Source organism: Marmota marmota, unplaced genomic scaffold (assembly GCF_001458135.2).
Source record: "Marmota marmota marmota unplaced genomic scaffold, marMar, whole genome shotgun sequence".
Classification (NCBI taxonomy): domain Eukaryota; kingdom Metazoa; phylum Chordata; class Mammalia; order Rodentia; family Sciuridae; genus Marmota; species Marmota marmota.
The window spans coordinates 22,102,781-22,118,974 of NW_026000082.1; the positions used below are offsets into that span (position 1 = coordinate 22,102,781).

General features: G+C 41.9%; 2 protein-coding genes across 2 annotated transcripts; both read right to left on the reverse strand.

Annotated features, from left to right (window-relative positions):
* Nucleotides 1–2,059: 2,059 nt before the first annotated feature.
* Nucleotides 2,060–16,187, reverse strand: CUNH1orf50 (chromosome unknown C1orf50 homolog). The gene is made up of 5 exons (XM_015485161.2): nt 16,026–16,187; nt 15,782–15,897; nt 7,350–7,436; nt 5,929–6,060; nt 2,060–5,586 (listed from the first exon to the last, which is right to left on the reverse strand). The coding sequence occupies exons 1-5, from the start codon at nt 16,096–16,098 to the stop codon at nt 5,401–5,403; spliced, it is 594 nt and encodes a 197-aa protein (XP_015340647.1). The 5' UTR covers nt 16,099–16,187; the 3' UTR covers nt 2,060–5,400.
* On the reverse strand, nt 5,988–8,909 carry LOC107141880 (ribosomal protein L18-like). Its single transcript, XM_048815608.1, has 3 exons — nt 7,887–8,909; nt 7,350–7,436; nt 5,988–6,060 (listed from the first exon to the last, which is right to left on the reverse strand). Exon 1 carries the CDS (start codon nt 8,515–8,517, stop codon nt 7,945–7,947), a length of 573 nt encoding a protein of 190 aa, XP_048671565.1. The 5' UTR covers nt 8,518–8,909; the 3' UTR covers nt 5,988–6,060; nt 7,350–7,436; nt 7,887–7,944.
* Nucleotides 16,188–16,194: the final 7 nt, after the last annotated feature.

The window sequence follows — 16,194 nt, forward strand, 5'->3', positions numbered from 1 at the left end:
GAAAGGCTATTCTGACAGCCACTGTGGAGGATCTGTAATGCTACATATGAAACAGGAAGACCAAAGCCACAGAAAGGAATGGAAGTTGTCAGTGTGTGGGCGAATCCCAGCTAGGTGCGGGAGGTATGAAAGGAAGGAGGTAAGAACCTCCCATGAGTCTTGCATTTGGTAGTTGGATGGTAGGTTTCAGACACCAGTCCTAAGGTAGGGCCCCAGAGCTCCCCTGCCCCATACTGCAAGCCTACCTGAAGACTAAACTGCACCAAGAGCTCCTAGGGCTCCACAGCAGAATATGTACAGAGGAGGGGGAATTAGGTCAAGTGACAGCCAGCAAGGGAAAGAGGGATAGAGGATCTGGAGTGTTCCAGGGGATACCTAGCAGCCAGTACTGTGCTAGATGCTGTAAAAACATTATCCTCATCTCACTGGATCTTCAACTGGCCCTCCACTAAAGGGACACTGTAGCATGATGTTCAGATGAAACTTTAACTTTCAACCAAGTTTACAATTCCAGCTGTAACACCAGATGTGTATGTTGGAACAAGTTACACTGCTTTTCTGAACATGTTTCCTCACCTGTAAAATGCAATTGTGAGAATTAAATGAGATTATATGAAGTGATTAGCATGGAGTAAAATTTAGTAAAATTCACCATCATAATTATCCTTATTCTAAGAATATAATCATACATTTTGAGCCACAGCTTCCTTGGAGGGGAAAGGAAGCAGGGGTAGCTGAGAAAGATCCTTCTCCCCATGCTATAAGTTTCCAGTTGCCTTTTTTTTTTTTTTAGTAATTGTTGAAATGGTAATAGTTTGGATAGTCTGGGTTAGAAAAATATATTGCTAAAGCTAATCACCTGTTTCTTTTCACTTTTTTAATTACTGGAAAAAATCTTAAATTACACTTGTAGCTCACACTCTATTTCTATGAGCTGTACCAATTTAGATCCTTTGCGAGATATAAATGCAGAGCTACATATGTCCATCTGCTCATCAGTTCATTATGAGAATTCTTACTATACATCAGGCACTATTTTAGGTGCTAGAGATATAACAGTTACACAAGACACAGTTTCTCTCCTAGAACATATGTATAACTTAAGCATAGAAGAGAGGCGAGAAATAAATCATTTCTGGTCATGGTAAGTGCTACAGAAAACAAAGCAGGGTCAGCATTCTGGTGTGAGAAGAGTGGGTATTTCTGATAGGGCAACCACAGAAGTGATATCTGAGCAGAGACCTAAGTGAGCAGAAGACACAAAGCATATAAAGTTCACATTCCAAGCAGATGGAACAGCAAAGGCAAAGGTCCTCACGAAGGCACAGCTTGGTGTGTGAGAAGAAAGCAAGGTGGCATCGAAGGAACATGGTGAGTTCTGAGACATCACGTGGAACTTTGGCAAGAAGTCTGGATTTTATTCCAAGTGTAGTGAAAATTCTTGGCATGTTTTAAAATGTAGGTAAGTGATCTGATTTGTAGTGCTAAAAGATGATGCTGGAAGTCTCTGTAGACACAGAAGAGGGTGGGAATGAATGCAGGAAGATAAGCTAGTAGGCTACTGAATTAGTCCTAGCTAGAGATGTTGGTGATCTGGACCAAAAGGGAAGGATGGAGGTGATAAGAAACAGTCAAACTTGGGATGTACTTTGAAGGCAGAGCTGAGCCTTGCTGACTGAGTGGGGAGAACATCTGGAATCATGATTGACTTAGTTTTAGGCTTCAGTAACTATGAGACAGGTGCTGATGGAAAAAGAGGACTGGGAGTGAAACAGGTCTTGGGGGTAAACTCAGAGTTTAGTTGTGAACGTATTAAATTTATGAGTATGAGCCAAGTAGGAGATGTCAAGTATGACTGCTAGACAAGCAAGTGCATGTGGACTTGAGGACAGTTCAGAGCTGGAGACATGCACATGAGTCAATAGCTCAGGTATGGTACTTACAGCCTAGAGAATGGATTAGATCACCCAGTAGGGAGAAAAAGGGAGTACCTAGGACTTGGCCTTCATGTATAGGTATCATGAAGAGGAGGATCAAGACACAGAAAAGGTACACTCAGTGAAGTAGTAGAAAAGCAGAATATAATATTTCAAATCAAAACAAAGAAAAAAGGCTTTCAAGTAAGGAATGATCCACTGAATCAAATCTGCCTAAATTACAGAAGTCTAATTCGTCTAGGCACTTAGAAATGCCTTCCTCCCAGTCTCCAGCTCCTTAAGAAAGAAAACCCGTCTTTTTTTTTTTTTTGCGGGGGCGGGGGGCACTAAGGATTGAACCCCAGGGTGCTTAAACACCAAGTCACATCCCCAGCCCTTTTTACTTTTTATTTTAATACGGGATCTAAGTTGCTGAGACTGGTTTTGAACTTGCAAATCCTCCTGCCTTAACCTCCCAAGTTGCTGGGATTACAAGTGTTGGTCACTGTGTCCAGCTAAGCCCTATTTTTTGCATACAGGTTTTGATGCCATAGACATGGGCTCAATTGCTTCTGAGTTGTGTGACCTTAGAGAAGTTACTTCTCTCTGTTTTCTGTATGCCTCCTGTCCATGCAATCACTAAACACTAAACGGACTATTCCCATAGTATCTCATATATACATCTTACTATATCACTTTTATAATGTAGCTTTTTAGCTCTACACTGAAATCCTTTAGGACTATCTTAATCAACCAAAACATGATTAAGGTTATGGTCAGACTGGAATCAAATAGGAATATTTGAATCAAACTTACCACTTTGTAATCTCTATAACCACGGGCCATTTTGTGAATCTGAGCAGATGCTCACTCTATAAAATAGAAATATATACTTAATAGGTGGTGGATTTATATAAAAATTCAGTGAGATAATGGTATACCTGCTCACTACACAGGATTTCACCACCTTTGTGATCTACAACACTAATACTCTCAGTGTTCATGAACTGACTGGAGCGACAACTTTAGAAGGAAAAGCCCTCCTTCTAGACCATCAGTTATTAAACCCAGTGAGCCTGAGCAGGGTCAGCAAGGTGGATTATTGCAGCAAATATAGATCACTAATTATCCTGGAAAATATCAGGAATGTCTTCCTCTTCCATATTTTGTTGTGGATCCACAGAGATACTTAAGCCAGAAATTCAAGCATTATCTAAGTTTCTCCCTCTCACTTACCACCCCCATTTTATTGTCAATAAGATGGCAATTTATTTTACTTTCAAAATGTCTTGCTTCATCTAAGACACCATCCCTTATAAGACACACCATTATTTCATGCAGCTTGAAGAAAGGAAAAAATGTCACATTAACTGTGACATGCCATTGACTTTTAGAAGCATCCAGGTTTCAGATACTAAAATGTCAGGGAAAAAGTGTTATCTTACCACTGAGGAAATATGGTACCTCTCATTCTACCACAATCTTAGTTCAGAACCCCATCATCTCCTGCCTGGACTAGGGACAGAAACTCCTAATGGTTTTCCTCCATCCAGCTTCCACAGCCAAAATGAGGCTTCTAGAAAGCCAACACTACCAACTCCCTAATATTTATATCATTACTTAGTTCTTCTCCCATAGCCCCTGGCTCATATTCTTCATTTTCCTTTTTTTTTTTTTTTTTTTTGGGGGGGGGGTGCCAGGATTGCCTTTTTGAGACAGGGTTTCACTAAGTTGCTTAGGGCCTCACTAAACTGATGAGACTGGCCATCAATTTAAGTTCCTCCTACCTCAACCTCACAAGTGACTGGGGATAGGCGTGCACCAATGCTCTGGGCTCTCACCCCATTCTTGACAGGAATTCTGGAAGCAGAGGCCACGAGCAGTGCTACAGCAGTGAAAGTTCTAAAGTCAACCTCTCAGCTTGAGTGGCCAGGGCCCACTCACCACCACTACCTCCACAAGTCTGCATTGGTACAACAAGCCTCATATTCTTCACTTTAGACTGGATCCAATTCCCAAATGCCATGCTGCTTCTTATCAACACCTTCACGTGCTACTTGTTGTTTGGAATTGCTTTTGTTCCCACTTTTCATCTATCCCCCAGCTGTCAGAAATAAGAATCTTCTAGGCAGGATATATCCCCCCTGCACCCATACTGGTGCTCATTATTCTGGTTGATGTGGTCTGTAAAAGGATGTCCTTTCCTTCATTTACAAATAAACTTCATCCAAAAATGAACCCTACCCTAACCCCTAAAAGACACACTTCCCATAGAGAAGATAATTGGAGCCCCCAGTTATTTTTCAACACCCAGGAATCAGCTCCTCCAAAGAGTCTTCCCAAATTCTCCAAGCTTATGTTCTAGAATATCCAGTGCATACCTTTAGCACAGCACTTCTTACAGCACGCTGTAGTCACTGGCTTGCTTCCTCACCCACTAGACTGCGCACTCCTGTGAAATAGGGCCCTATTTCAGCTGTATTATTCTCTAGAACCTGGACCCCAGAAGGTGTTAATACTTACAGAATTACTGGGTAGACAGCTGGATGGTTGAATGAAAAGTAGCTACTGTACATCATCACTGAGTCCTAGTCCGCGATTTTGACATTGCCACTAGCCTTCCCTAAGCCTGATCATTGGCTTAAACAGGAAAGGAATGGCACTACCTAAAGGTCAGTGCAGGGAGTGCATCAGCATGGTAACTGTATTTCTCTCTTCTGAATAACTCCTCTCCAGTTCCAATGGTTGGAAATGTCAATGGTGAGGGTGATTTGCATTTTCAAAGGATCGACCTAACTATATGCAGAATGGACTGGAGAGGGGACAGAGGGGAAGCAGGAATGCCAGATATAAGTTATTTTGTCAGAGTGAAGAGTCAAGTCCAGATCTGTGACTTCAACATCAATGCACTCAACTACTTTGTAATATCGCCTCTTTTAGCCAGAATTGACTTTTCTTTTTTCCTCTCAACTGAACACCACGGCAAACAAATTTTAAGTCTATTCAACGATGCAGTGATCCCTGCCTTCTGGTATTCATTCCTGTGTGTAATTCCCTCCCTTGAGTGTGGGCTGGCCTGCAGACTTGTTTCTAACCAAGAGAATACAACAAAGGTGACATCACTTCTATGAATGGACTATGTGAGATTAATTCCTGTCCTGTTAGTAGACTCTTATCCTTCCTGCTTTGATGAAGAAAGCTGCCATCTTGCAGAGGCCAAAGTATCAAGGAACTGAGAGTGACCTCCAACTGGGCATCTGCTGCTCCAAGGAGATCCCAAAAGAGAGTACTGTGATTCCTTACCAACCCAATTAAAAGCAATAAAAACAAAAGCAATTACATTCACATAGGGTCTCCTTCCAAGAAGTTCCTGATTCACCTACAAGTCCTCAGATCCCATGACCCTGCCCCATCAATGCAGAGAACAGGGGCCACAAGAAGGCAACAGGCCCTTGTTGTGAGAGCTGCTGGCCAGAGTCCACGCTCAATTAGTCAGTCTCTGGAAGGTGGGTTCAGTGCAGGAGGGCAGGGCCACTGGCTGGTTCAGCAGCTTGTCCATTAGGCTGATTTTAGCGTCTTGCTTCTCAATGTCCTCATATGGAGTCCAGGACAAGTCATGCTGAAGCTTGTAGGCACCAAGAAAGTCATGAGGACAACTAGTCCCCCATTCCTAGAAAAGGCAAAGGAGTGGGTTCTGATCAGAGCAGGATGTAAGTAAACTGAGTTCTTTTCCTATTTATCCACAAATTTCTATTTTGGCTTTTCACTTCAGACTAGTCAGACCATACTTGAAAAGCAGTTACATTATATATCAGATATTCCCATAACAGAGATAATAAATGAAGTAATTTAAAGCAAACACACGTTTTATTAGAGTTATGCCTGGGATCACACCACCCCCAATTTTCTAGGCAAAAATTTACCAGTCTATGTCTATTTACTTTCATACACACATGCCAAGAATTTCTCAAAGGTTGGAGTCGGTTTGGGGATGAAGAGTAAATGTTCCTACCTTTGGAGAAATAATGGAAAAGTATTGCTGACCGCTCTCCCGTTTATAAAGATAGTAAATGTTGCCAGGTTTTTTCACCATATTACAAGCTACACGGTGCAAGTCGGCATCTCTGTGAGCATCTTCCAGTACCTGTGAACCACAGAGGCGCAATAGATGAGGATCAGAGGTAATAGGCACTCATGCTCAGGGTTCATCGCAATCAAAATGTGAAAACTGCAACACTTGGCATCTTGCTTCCCCACAACAATAAATCACTACTGGCATCCAGATAATTCTAAAGAAATAAAGATTAAATTTTGCTACTAGGCTGAAGAAAATGTCTTTAGAATTATATTTCAAAGTGTTGAGTATTAATGGATTTGGGTGGTTCTTAAGTTTCTTTCCTCTTTTTCTGTGGTAAGTACATTTCTTTCTTTCTTACTATTTTTTTTAATATCTTTATTTTTGTTCGTATATTTTTATGTGGTGCTAAGGATCAAACCCAGGGCCTCACACATGGGAGGCAAGTGCTCTACCACTGAGCTACAACCCCAGCCCAGTACATTTCTTTTGTAAAAGAATACATTTTTTTTTCCCCTTTGAAAGGCTTTACCTCACTGAATTTTCTCCTGGTTTAAAAAATAAATAAATAAATCTTATTCTCAACTTCTGCCATTTGTCTCCCAGAGGTCCACGTCCTGGGAGTTTGGTCACTAGTGTGGTGATATGAGTGCTAATGGAAGATGTGGGACCCAGTGGGAGGTCCTCAGGTTCCTGGGGATGCTGCTCTGAGAAGAGAATACTGTTTTCCTGTAGGGAGTTCTTCAGAGAGTGAGAACATGTTGCCATGAAAGCCTGAGCTTTGAAAATCTCTCTGCTTACCTTTTGGGTGATGAGATTTCTTCTCACACACACACTGCTGCCATGACTAGATATAGCCAAGAAGGACCCCCCCCTCCCTCAGAGCTGAACAAGCCAGCACCTATCCCTGAACTTCTAAAACCGTGAGCTAAATAAATCTGTTTTGTTAATAAAGTTAACCTGCCTTAAGTATTTCATCACAGTAACACTAAACAGAATAATATAACCTCTCAGGTTTATTCCTTCTATCTCACTCAAAACCTCTACATCTCTTAGAAGGTACCGAAGACAAATAAGCAACTACAGTCAATCCATGAACTAAATAATAAAAATGAAGTTGGGCACAGTCATGCACACTTGTAATCCCAGCTGTTCAGGAGGCTAAGGCAGGAGGATTGCATGTTCAAGGCCAGCCTCAGCAATTTATCGAGATCCTATCTCAAAAAATGAATAGGGCTGGGATGTGGCTCAAATGTAGAGTACCCCAGTTTCAACCCCAGTATAGGAAGGAAGTGGGGAGGGAGGGAGGGAGAGAGGCAGACAGGCCAGCGGCCAGCCAGCCTAAAGTCTTTCCTTACCTTCCTGGCTTGTTCTTGCAAATACTGGATCTGCTCAGCTATGACTGTCAATTTGTTCGTGGCATTTGCTCGAATAAATTCATCAGCCTGTAGGTGGGAGAAAACCAAACTGCAGGGTGAGAAAGAATATGACTTATGATGTTCTTATATAGATCCCAGTGTAAAGAGTTATGTCAGCATCTTTACTTACACCTAAAGTACTTCCCATTCTCATTATTGCCACATAAATTCCTATCCATCCCAAGGCCCAGCTCAAATGGCACTGCCACCCTGACAAGACTCCACACCACAGAATTAAGTGCTCCTTCTTGTCAGTTTCCATTGCTTTCACTGTGAACTCTAGCCACATTCTGATTTCTTTGGCCCTTCAATATGTCCTACCCTCTTGCTACCAAATATATTGAATATGCCTCCCCTCCACCTAATATATTTTTCTCCTTGCTTTCTGCCTGGCTAATCATGTATTTCTTAGGACTCCTATTTGTTTTCTCATGTTTAAATACTTCTAACATTTACCTCAGTTGAATTACATCATACCTATTTAAATTTTTTTTCCCCCAAATTCAAAGCCTCTTTGTTAACAGTAAAACCCGGGTTAGTTTTTGTAGCCACGGCTGGCCCTCCGGCCTCTGGCGTTGTCGAATTTCCTGCCCTTGGAGTGGACGTAGGGTTTGGTGTGGCTGTGTGGGATCCCAAGAGCCTTGCCAAAATGCCGGTACATCTCTCGGCCCTTGCGAGGACCAAAGAGCAGGACTGTGCCACAGACCTTGGGGGAGTCCAGGGCCAGTTGATCAAAGGTGAGGATCTTGCCCCCAGCCTTGAGGATGCGGCTGTGGGCTCGGCTGCTCACGCGCAGGGCGCACACTTTCAGTTTGGGCACCTCCGGAACACGAACGTCATCTGTTGTGGTCCTCGTGGGGACGACCACAGCTGTTTTGTTTTCTCGGCCAGGAAGCTTCATCTTCCGGATCATCCGAGAGAGGGAGACAGGTGGCCTATTGGTGTGACTCATGAACAACCTCTTCAGTACAACTTGGTTGAAGGTAGAATTGGCTCGTCTAGCCAGAAACCTGTGCAACTTGACCAACAGCCTTAGGTAGATGTCCTGGCTCTTGGGCTCCTTGCGCTGAACCTTTGGGTCCTTGTTGTGGCGTATGTTGATTCCCATGATGGCGCCTACAGCTCGACCTAGTCCAGAAAGCTTAAATTTTTTTAAATATATATTTTTTTAGTTGTAGATGGACACAATATCTTTATTTATTTATTTTTATGTGGTACTGAGGATCAAACTCAGTGCCTCACATGTGCTAGGCAAGCGATCTACCACTGACCTACAATCCCAGCCCTACATTTTAACTTACTGTTGCATTTCTAAATGATAATCAAAATATATTTTAAAAGACTATGTTATGAAGGCAGATATCATAGTACACACCTATAGACTCAGCTACTTAAAATGCTGAGGAAGGAGGATCATTTGAGCCCAGGAGTTCAAGGTCAGCCTGGGCAACCACAGCAATACTCTTCTTTGGAGAAAAAAGAAACAAAGATTAGCTATGCATGGTGATGCATGCCTGAAATTCCAGCTACTCAGGAGGATGAGGCAGGAGGAAAGCAAGTTTAAGTCCAGCCTCAGCAACTGAGAGCCTATCTCAAAATAAAAATTTAAAAAAAGCTGGGGATATAGCTCAGTGGTAGAGCATCCCTGGGTTCAACCCCAGTGGCATAAAAATGGGGTGAGGTGTAGCTCAGTACTTGTATAATACTTGAAACCTCTAGTACCTCTAGTACTACACACACACACACACACACTTACACACACACTACATTACACGTATACCTGACAGAAAGTTATGATCTACACGGAAGACTGCCCATCATGTGCCAAGAAATACAACTAAAGGCTATAGAACTTGCTTAAAACAGACCATATAACTCTCAAAGCCAGGAGAGACTAGAGTGACCTCAGAAGGATTATCACTCTTTACTAAGTATGTTTTCAAAGTTTGTCCATGTAGCTTCTATCAGAACTAAATTTCTTTATTGCTCAACAATATTCCATTGTACGCATATGCCATTTTATTTTCTGTTAATCAATTGATGGATGTCTGGTAACATTTTGGGGCTATAATGAATAAAGTTGCTATGAACATTTGTGTAAAGTTAAAAAGAATTGCTAATGAGTTATTTTACATTTCATAGTAAGTATTCAAAATGCAGTGTATATTTTATACTCAGCACATCTCAATTTGGATGCTAAATCTTCATTAGAAATACATGACCTATGTTTAAATCACACAAAATCTACATTTAAGAAGTTGATCCATGTATTCAAATTGTATCAAATTTAAATTTAAATTCTAATAACTGAATCAATTATCAGGTTTTAAAATTCAAATTAAGTTAAATTTAAAATTCGGTTCCTTGGTCACACTAACTGCACAATCCAAGAATTCAACAGAAATATGTGGCTGGTGGCTACCTTACTTTATGGTATAGCTCCAATAAATAATACTAACAATAAAAATAAGAATAATTAAAGTTAGTACTACATGCATTCAAAATACCGATGTGCCATAATTATGTAACCACAGCAGGTCAAAGATAACAAATGAGTTAAGTAACTTGTTTAGTAATAAGAAGTGTGAGAATTATAGGAATTGGAATTTATGTGTACCCAAAAGGTCAAATTCAATGAGCAATACTGTCATTTGAATGGTGGTCAGGATGGAGAACAGATCTTGTAGGGCCCTGTGGCCCAAGGTAAAAGAATTTGCATTTTGTTCCCAGGACAAAGGAGCCATATAGCTAGTGATAGAGCAGGTTGATTCCACAGCTAAGGTAGATTCTACAGCAGGTAGATTCTACAGTCTTATAAGAAATCTCTTTTTCCTTAAAATGGTAGCAGTGAATCTGTTTCTTATAAATCAAAGAACCTAATTAAAATAGAAACAAAGGAGAAAGTACCTATAATTACTAAGCACTAACACTGGCCCTAACCACTCCAAAGACCTTTATATCATCAGAATTTAACTCTCGTGACACCTTTATGAAGATGGAGATGACAGTCCCACTTTCTCATTTTAGGAATTAAGACTCATAGAGGTGGCTGGGGATGTGGCTCAAGCGGTAGCGCGCTCACCTGGCGTGCGTGCGGCCCGGGTTCGATCCTCAGCACCACATACAAACAAAGATGTTGTGTCTGCCGATAACTAAAAGATGTAAATATTTGAAAAAAAAAAAAAAAGACTCATAGAGGTGAATGAAACTAAAAGTTTCACAGCTAGTAAATGGCGGTTGAAGGATTTGAACATAGATCAGTTTGGGTCTAAAATTCAGTCCTCATACCCAGCCTCCAAAGCTTTCTGAGTCTTAAGTAGGGTATCAGAATACAGTCTTGCCAGAAAGTACATTTCAGTACAGTAACTATACCTGATTCAAAGCTTATCTTTAGAGTGTTTTTTCTTCACTTCTCAAAGACTGGTTACATTGAAGAAATTCAGGCAGCACAATAAGGCATCCTTTATATTTCACTAGATTATAAGATGAAAGACAAAAACTGTATTCCTTATTTCTTTGGTTCAGATCATTGTAGTAAAATAAAATGTGGTTTGCTGGGCTGGGGAATATAGCTTAGTTGGTAGAGTGCTTGCCTTGCATGCACAAGGCCCTGGGGTCAATCCCCAGCACCACAAATAAATAAATAAATAAAAAGGTTGTTTGCCCAAGATTTTGTCCCTGGCAGTCCACCTCCCAATAAGAGTGCTCTGATTACATAGACACAAGATATTCTCCTGATCCATAAAAGGTGCTTTGCTTCCCTCTCTAAAAAGGAAAAAGCATAAGGTTTTAAATAAAAGAGCTTTCCTAGGCTGGAGTTGCCGCTCAGTGTAGAGCACTTGCCTGGCATGTATGAGGCCCTAGGTTCGAGCCTCAGCACCGCATATTAATTAATTAATTAATTAAAAGATCCATTTACAACTAAAAACTGTTAAGAAAAAAAGAGCTTTCCTAAATATTTCAATTTTTCTTAAAAAAAAAAACAACAGTAGAGATGTTTACATTAGGGAATTTGAGCATATTATCAAATGATAATTCAAGTATTGTTAACATTTAATAAATAAATTTTATGAGCAAAACAAACATATAATCAAGAACAAATATGAGGGCTGGGGATGTGGCTCAAGCGGTAGCGTACTCGCCTGGCATGTATGCGGCCTGGGTTCGATCCTCAGCACCACATACAAACAAAGACGTTGTGTCCGCCGAAAACTAAAAAATAAATATTAAAAAAAAAAAATTCTCTCTCTCTCTTTAAAAAAAAAAAAGAAGAAGAACAAATATGAGACTGTATATAAGGACAAGGGGATATCATAAGCTTTAAAGCAGCAGGATCCTCCCTAAATCTTTGCAGACTGGAAGTCTTGCTAAGAGAGGAGAAGGGGGGCTGGGGTTGTAGCTCAGTGGCAGAGCGCTTGCCTCACATGTGTGAGACCCTGGGTTCAATCCTCAGCATCATATAAAAATAAATAAACAAAGGTATTGTGTCCAACTACAACTAAAAAAATAAATATTAAAAAAAAAGGGGGATGAGAAGGAACTTAATTTTTCACAGAATAGGTTTTTCCTCTAGATCTAGGAGTTCTCCTACTTCAAATCCTTCACTTTACAGATAAAGAAGCTGAGGTCCAGAGAAGTATTTGTCTGAAAGTAACGTCAAAATAGGAGTAAGACTCTGTGTCAAGCTGGGTGGGGGGGTACTGCCTATAATTCCAGCAACTTGGCAGGCAAATCACAAGTTCAGACACTTCAGCAACTTAAGAGAGGCCCTAAGAAACTTACTGAGACTTTGTTTTAGTTAGCCTTTTTGTTGCTGTGACTAAAAGACCCAACCAGAACAATTGTAGTCAAGGAAAAGTTTACTTGGGGGCTCACAGTTCAGAAGTCTCAATCCACAGAGAGCAGGCTCCATTCCTCAGGGCTCAATGTGAAGTTGAACATCACTGTGAAAGAGTGTGGCAGAGCGAAGCAGCTCACATGATTGGAAAGCAAAGAGACAGAGACAGAGACTCCACTTACCAAATACAAACTATATACCCCAAAGCCACGTCACCAATGCCAGCCACACGCTACTTTCCTTCAGTTACTGCTCAGTTAATCCTGTCAGTGGAATAATTCACTGATTGGAAGAAGGCTCTCATAACACAATCATTTCTCCTCTAAACCTTCTTGCATCGTCCCATACATGAGCTTTAGGGGGACGCTTCACATCCAAACCATAATATTCTGTCCCTGGTCCCCTAAAGCTCATGACTATCTCCAATGCAAATACATTTTGTCCATTTCCCAGAGTTCCCATAGTCTCAACAGTTCCAAGATTGCTCAAAAGTTCAAGATCATAGTGTCCTCTGAGACATAGGGCAACCTCACATTATAAGCTCTTGTCAAAATCAAAAGCAGGGCTGGGTTGTGGCTCAGAGGTAGAGTGCTTGTCTAGCATGCATGAGGCACTGGGTTCAATCCTCAGCATCACATAAAAATAAAGATACTGTGCCCACCTATAACTAAAATAAATAAATAAATATTTATTTATTTATTTATTTTAAAAATGTCAAAAGCAGTTTACAAGTATCCAATATAGAAGGGCACAGAGTAAAAATTTCTATTCTAAAAAATAGGGGCATAGAAAGCAAGACTGAAATCTATTTTTTGCTGGGCAAACAAGTCTGGCATCTGGGGCACATGACATGGTGATGTTCTGTTCAAAGGGCTCGTGTAGCTCCGCCTCATGACCTTGTTGGTTGCAGCCCAAGAGGCCTTTCTGTTGACTTGCCTGTACAATTCCTGTAGCCTTCCTCAGGGGACATTCCATGGTACTGACATTTCTTAAATCTTGGGGGTCTCCACTGCAGCTTTGGTTTCCTCCTCACATCTCCATGTATCGGCCTCTCAGCGGAAACCCACAGAGACTTGATCCTGCTGTATTTTGCCTGGTCTCCTAGGCCTTCCTTTGAAATCTTGATGGAAGCCTCCATGACCCCCTAATTCCACCATCCTGCATTCCTGCAGAAATAGCACCACATGGTTGATTCCAAGGTCTGCTACCATCTCAAGCAGTAGCCAAACCTCCAGGGACCCCGACTACAGAAACCTTTGAGTTTCTAGGTAGCTGAGCATGTTGAAAAATCTCCTAGACCCCCTTGTGCAAGAAGGGTGCCCCACTGGTCTCTTCTCAAGAGAATTTTTACCTTTACCTCCTGAGCCTGAGATGGATATGATCTTGCCAATTGCTGAAATAACTTCAAGCCACCTTTCTTATTGTCCCTGGGCAGTCTTTAACATTTCTTTAGTGGTGGCAGTATCTTTAACAACTGCAACTTCCTTAGCCCCAGTTTTCAGTCCACATTTCAAGTCCACGTTTTTCAAATCTTTCTGCTCTGCTTTATGCTCCTGACTATCACAATAAATTTGGCTAAAAGTCACTACCAATATCCATGCTACTGCCTGAATGCTATGCTGCAGAGAAATTTCTGCCAGATGAAAAAGTCCATCACTTTTAAAATCAGCCTCACAGAAAATCTCAGGACACAGGCAAAATGCAGACAACTTCTCAGCCACAACATAACATGAATGGCTTCTAGCCCTATTTCCAATAGAGTCCTCCTTCTCTGAACCCTCGTGAGGGTTCACTGTCTTCACTGTCCACAGTCCTACTGGCATTCTGGTCTTTCCAGCTCCCACCAGAACTGGCCATTAAGCTCCACTTAAAACAATCTAAAGTATTTCCAGCTTACACTGCTAAATATCTCAAAATTTTTCCAACCAATTCCAAAAAGCTCCAAAAGCTTCTGAACCACATGGTCAGGTTAGTAACAACTATAACAATAATAACAATAATTGTACTGAGCACCTCTCAGTACCAATTTCTGTTTTAGTCAGCTTTTTTGCTGCTATGACTAAAAGAACTCCACAACAATTGTAGTTGAGGAAAAGTTTATTTGGGGGAATCACAGTTCCAGATGTCTCAATCCACAGAGAGTAGGCTCCATTCCCCAAGGCTCAATGTGAAGTAGAATATCATGGTGCAAGAGTGTGGCAGAGGGAAGCAGCTCACATGATGATCGGCAAGCAGAAAGACTCCACTTACCAGATACAAAATATATACCCCAAAGGCACAGTACCAGTGCCCACCTTCTCCAGCCACACTCTACCCACTTTCAGTTACTGCTCAGTTAATTCTGTCAGGGGATTAATTCACCGATTTGGTTAAGGCTCTCATAACCCAGTCATTTCTCTTCTAAACCTGGCATTGTCTCACACATGAGCTTTTGGGGGACACCTCACATCCAAACCATAACAGAACCTGTCTCAAGTGGCACACGCCTGTAATCCCAGAAGCTCAGGAGGCTAAGACATGAGGACCTAAAGTTCAAAGCCTGCCTCAGCAAAAGCGAGGTGCTAAGCAACTCAGTGAGACACTGTCTCAATAAAATACAAAATAGGGCTGAGGGTGTGCTCAGTGGTCGAGTGTCCTGAGTTCAATCCACAGTACCTCCCAAAAATTTTTTTAAAGGGCTGGAAAATGCCCCTGGGTTCAATCCCCAGTACCAATAAATTTAGAGGAAAGAAGAGGGAAGTTATATTATATTGTGTGCATGGTACAAATGTGTAACAACAGATCCCAACATTATGCACAACTATAATGCATTAATTAAAAAAAAAAAAAGTGCAAGGAGTGGAGAGCAACTGTGAATGCCACCCCAGCAGGAAGAAGAGCTGTTCTATACTCTCTCTTCCATTCTTCGTTGCAACCATTTAAGGCTGTTCTTACTGTTTAAAAAAAAAAAAAAAGATGTAGAAAGAAGGCTCATGTATCCAAACTTCCAGTGCTTTTCCCGATATTTTGCAGTTTCTCTTTATTTTACCTATTTTGCCAGTGAATGTGTAAGCTCTGAGCATGAGAATGAGAATACTGTATCCAGTGAATGAGAATACAGGGCAAAACTTAAAGTCCTACCCTTCCTAGAATATGTTAAATTCTTCAAGCTCTCAGGTAAACAGATAAAGATTTTATGGGAGCAGCTCCTTGAAAAAATTGGGTTAGAATGATCTTCACGCATCAAAGAGAACTTCTGTACTGCCTACCTCACAGGGATGTGCTAAGGTGCAAAATGAAATAGTGTACTGAAAATGCTTTGCAGACCTTCCCACGGAGGGAGATTATGGGCACTCTACCTGCAGTAGAAGGTATCTTTGGGCTCAGAAGATTAGAGTTTGAGTCAGGCAACCGACTCAGAAAAACAGTCGACTTTCACTCTCTGCAAAAAGCAGACAAGAACCCCACTCTTAGTGGCTGTAAGGTCCAAGTCAAAACAGGTAGAGCAAACCTCAAAGGAAGACAGTTATTCACTTTCCCAGCCGTGCCTCCTCACCTTCTGCACCTGCTCTGCGAGCGCCACGAGGTCTAAGGGGTCCCCGACCCGGTGGGTGTGATAGGGGCTCACCAAAGCCAGGCCGCCGGGGGTTGGGGTGAGCTCCACCAGGGATCCTGCGACACACACCCAGGAACACAGGCTGTGAGCTCCCGCCCTCAGCCTCCCGCTGAACCCCAGAGACTAGCTCGCCCGCGGGGACTTCTTTCCCCAAGCTGACCTCCGCCCCGCATACCACCCTGACCTGCAGCCGCCTGCTGCACTCCTGGACTTTCAGGGTCTTTCTTTTCCGGCCCAGACGGCGGAGCGTTCTCCATGACGGCTACTCTCCCTCCCTGGCCAGAAGAGCGTGCGCACAACGGCTTGTGGGCGGAGCTTCCGTGTTCCCGGGCCACTGGACGCTGGAGCGATGG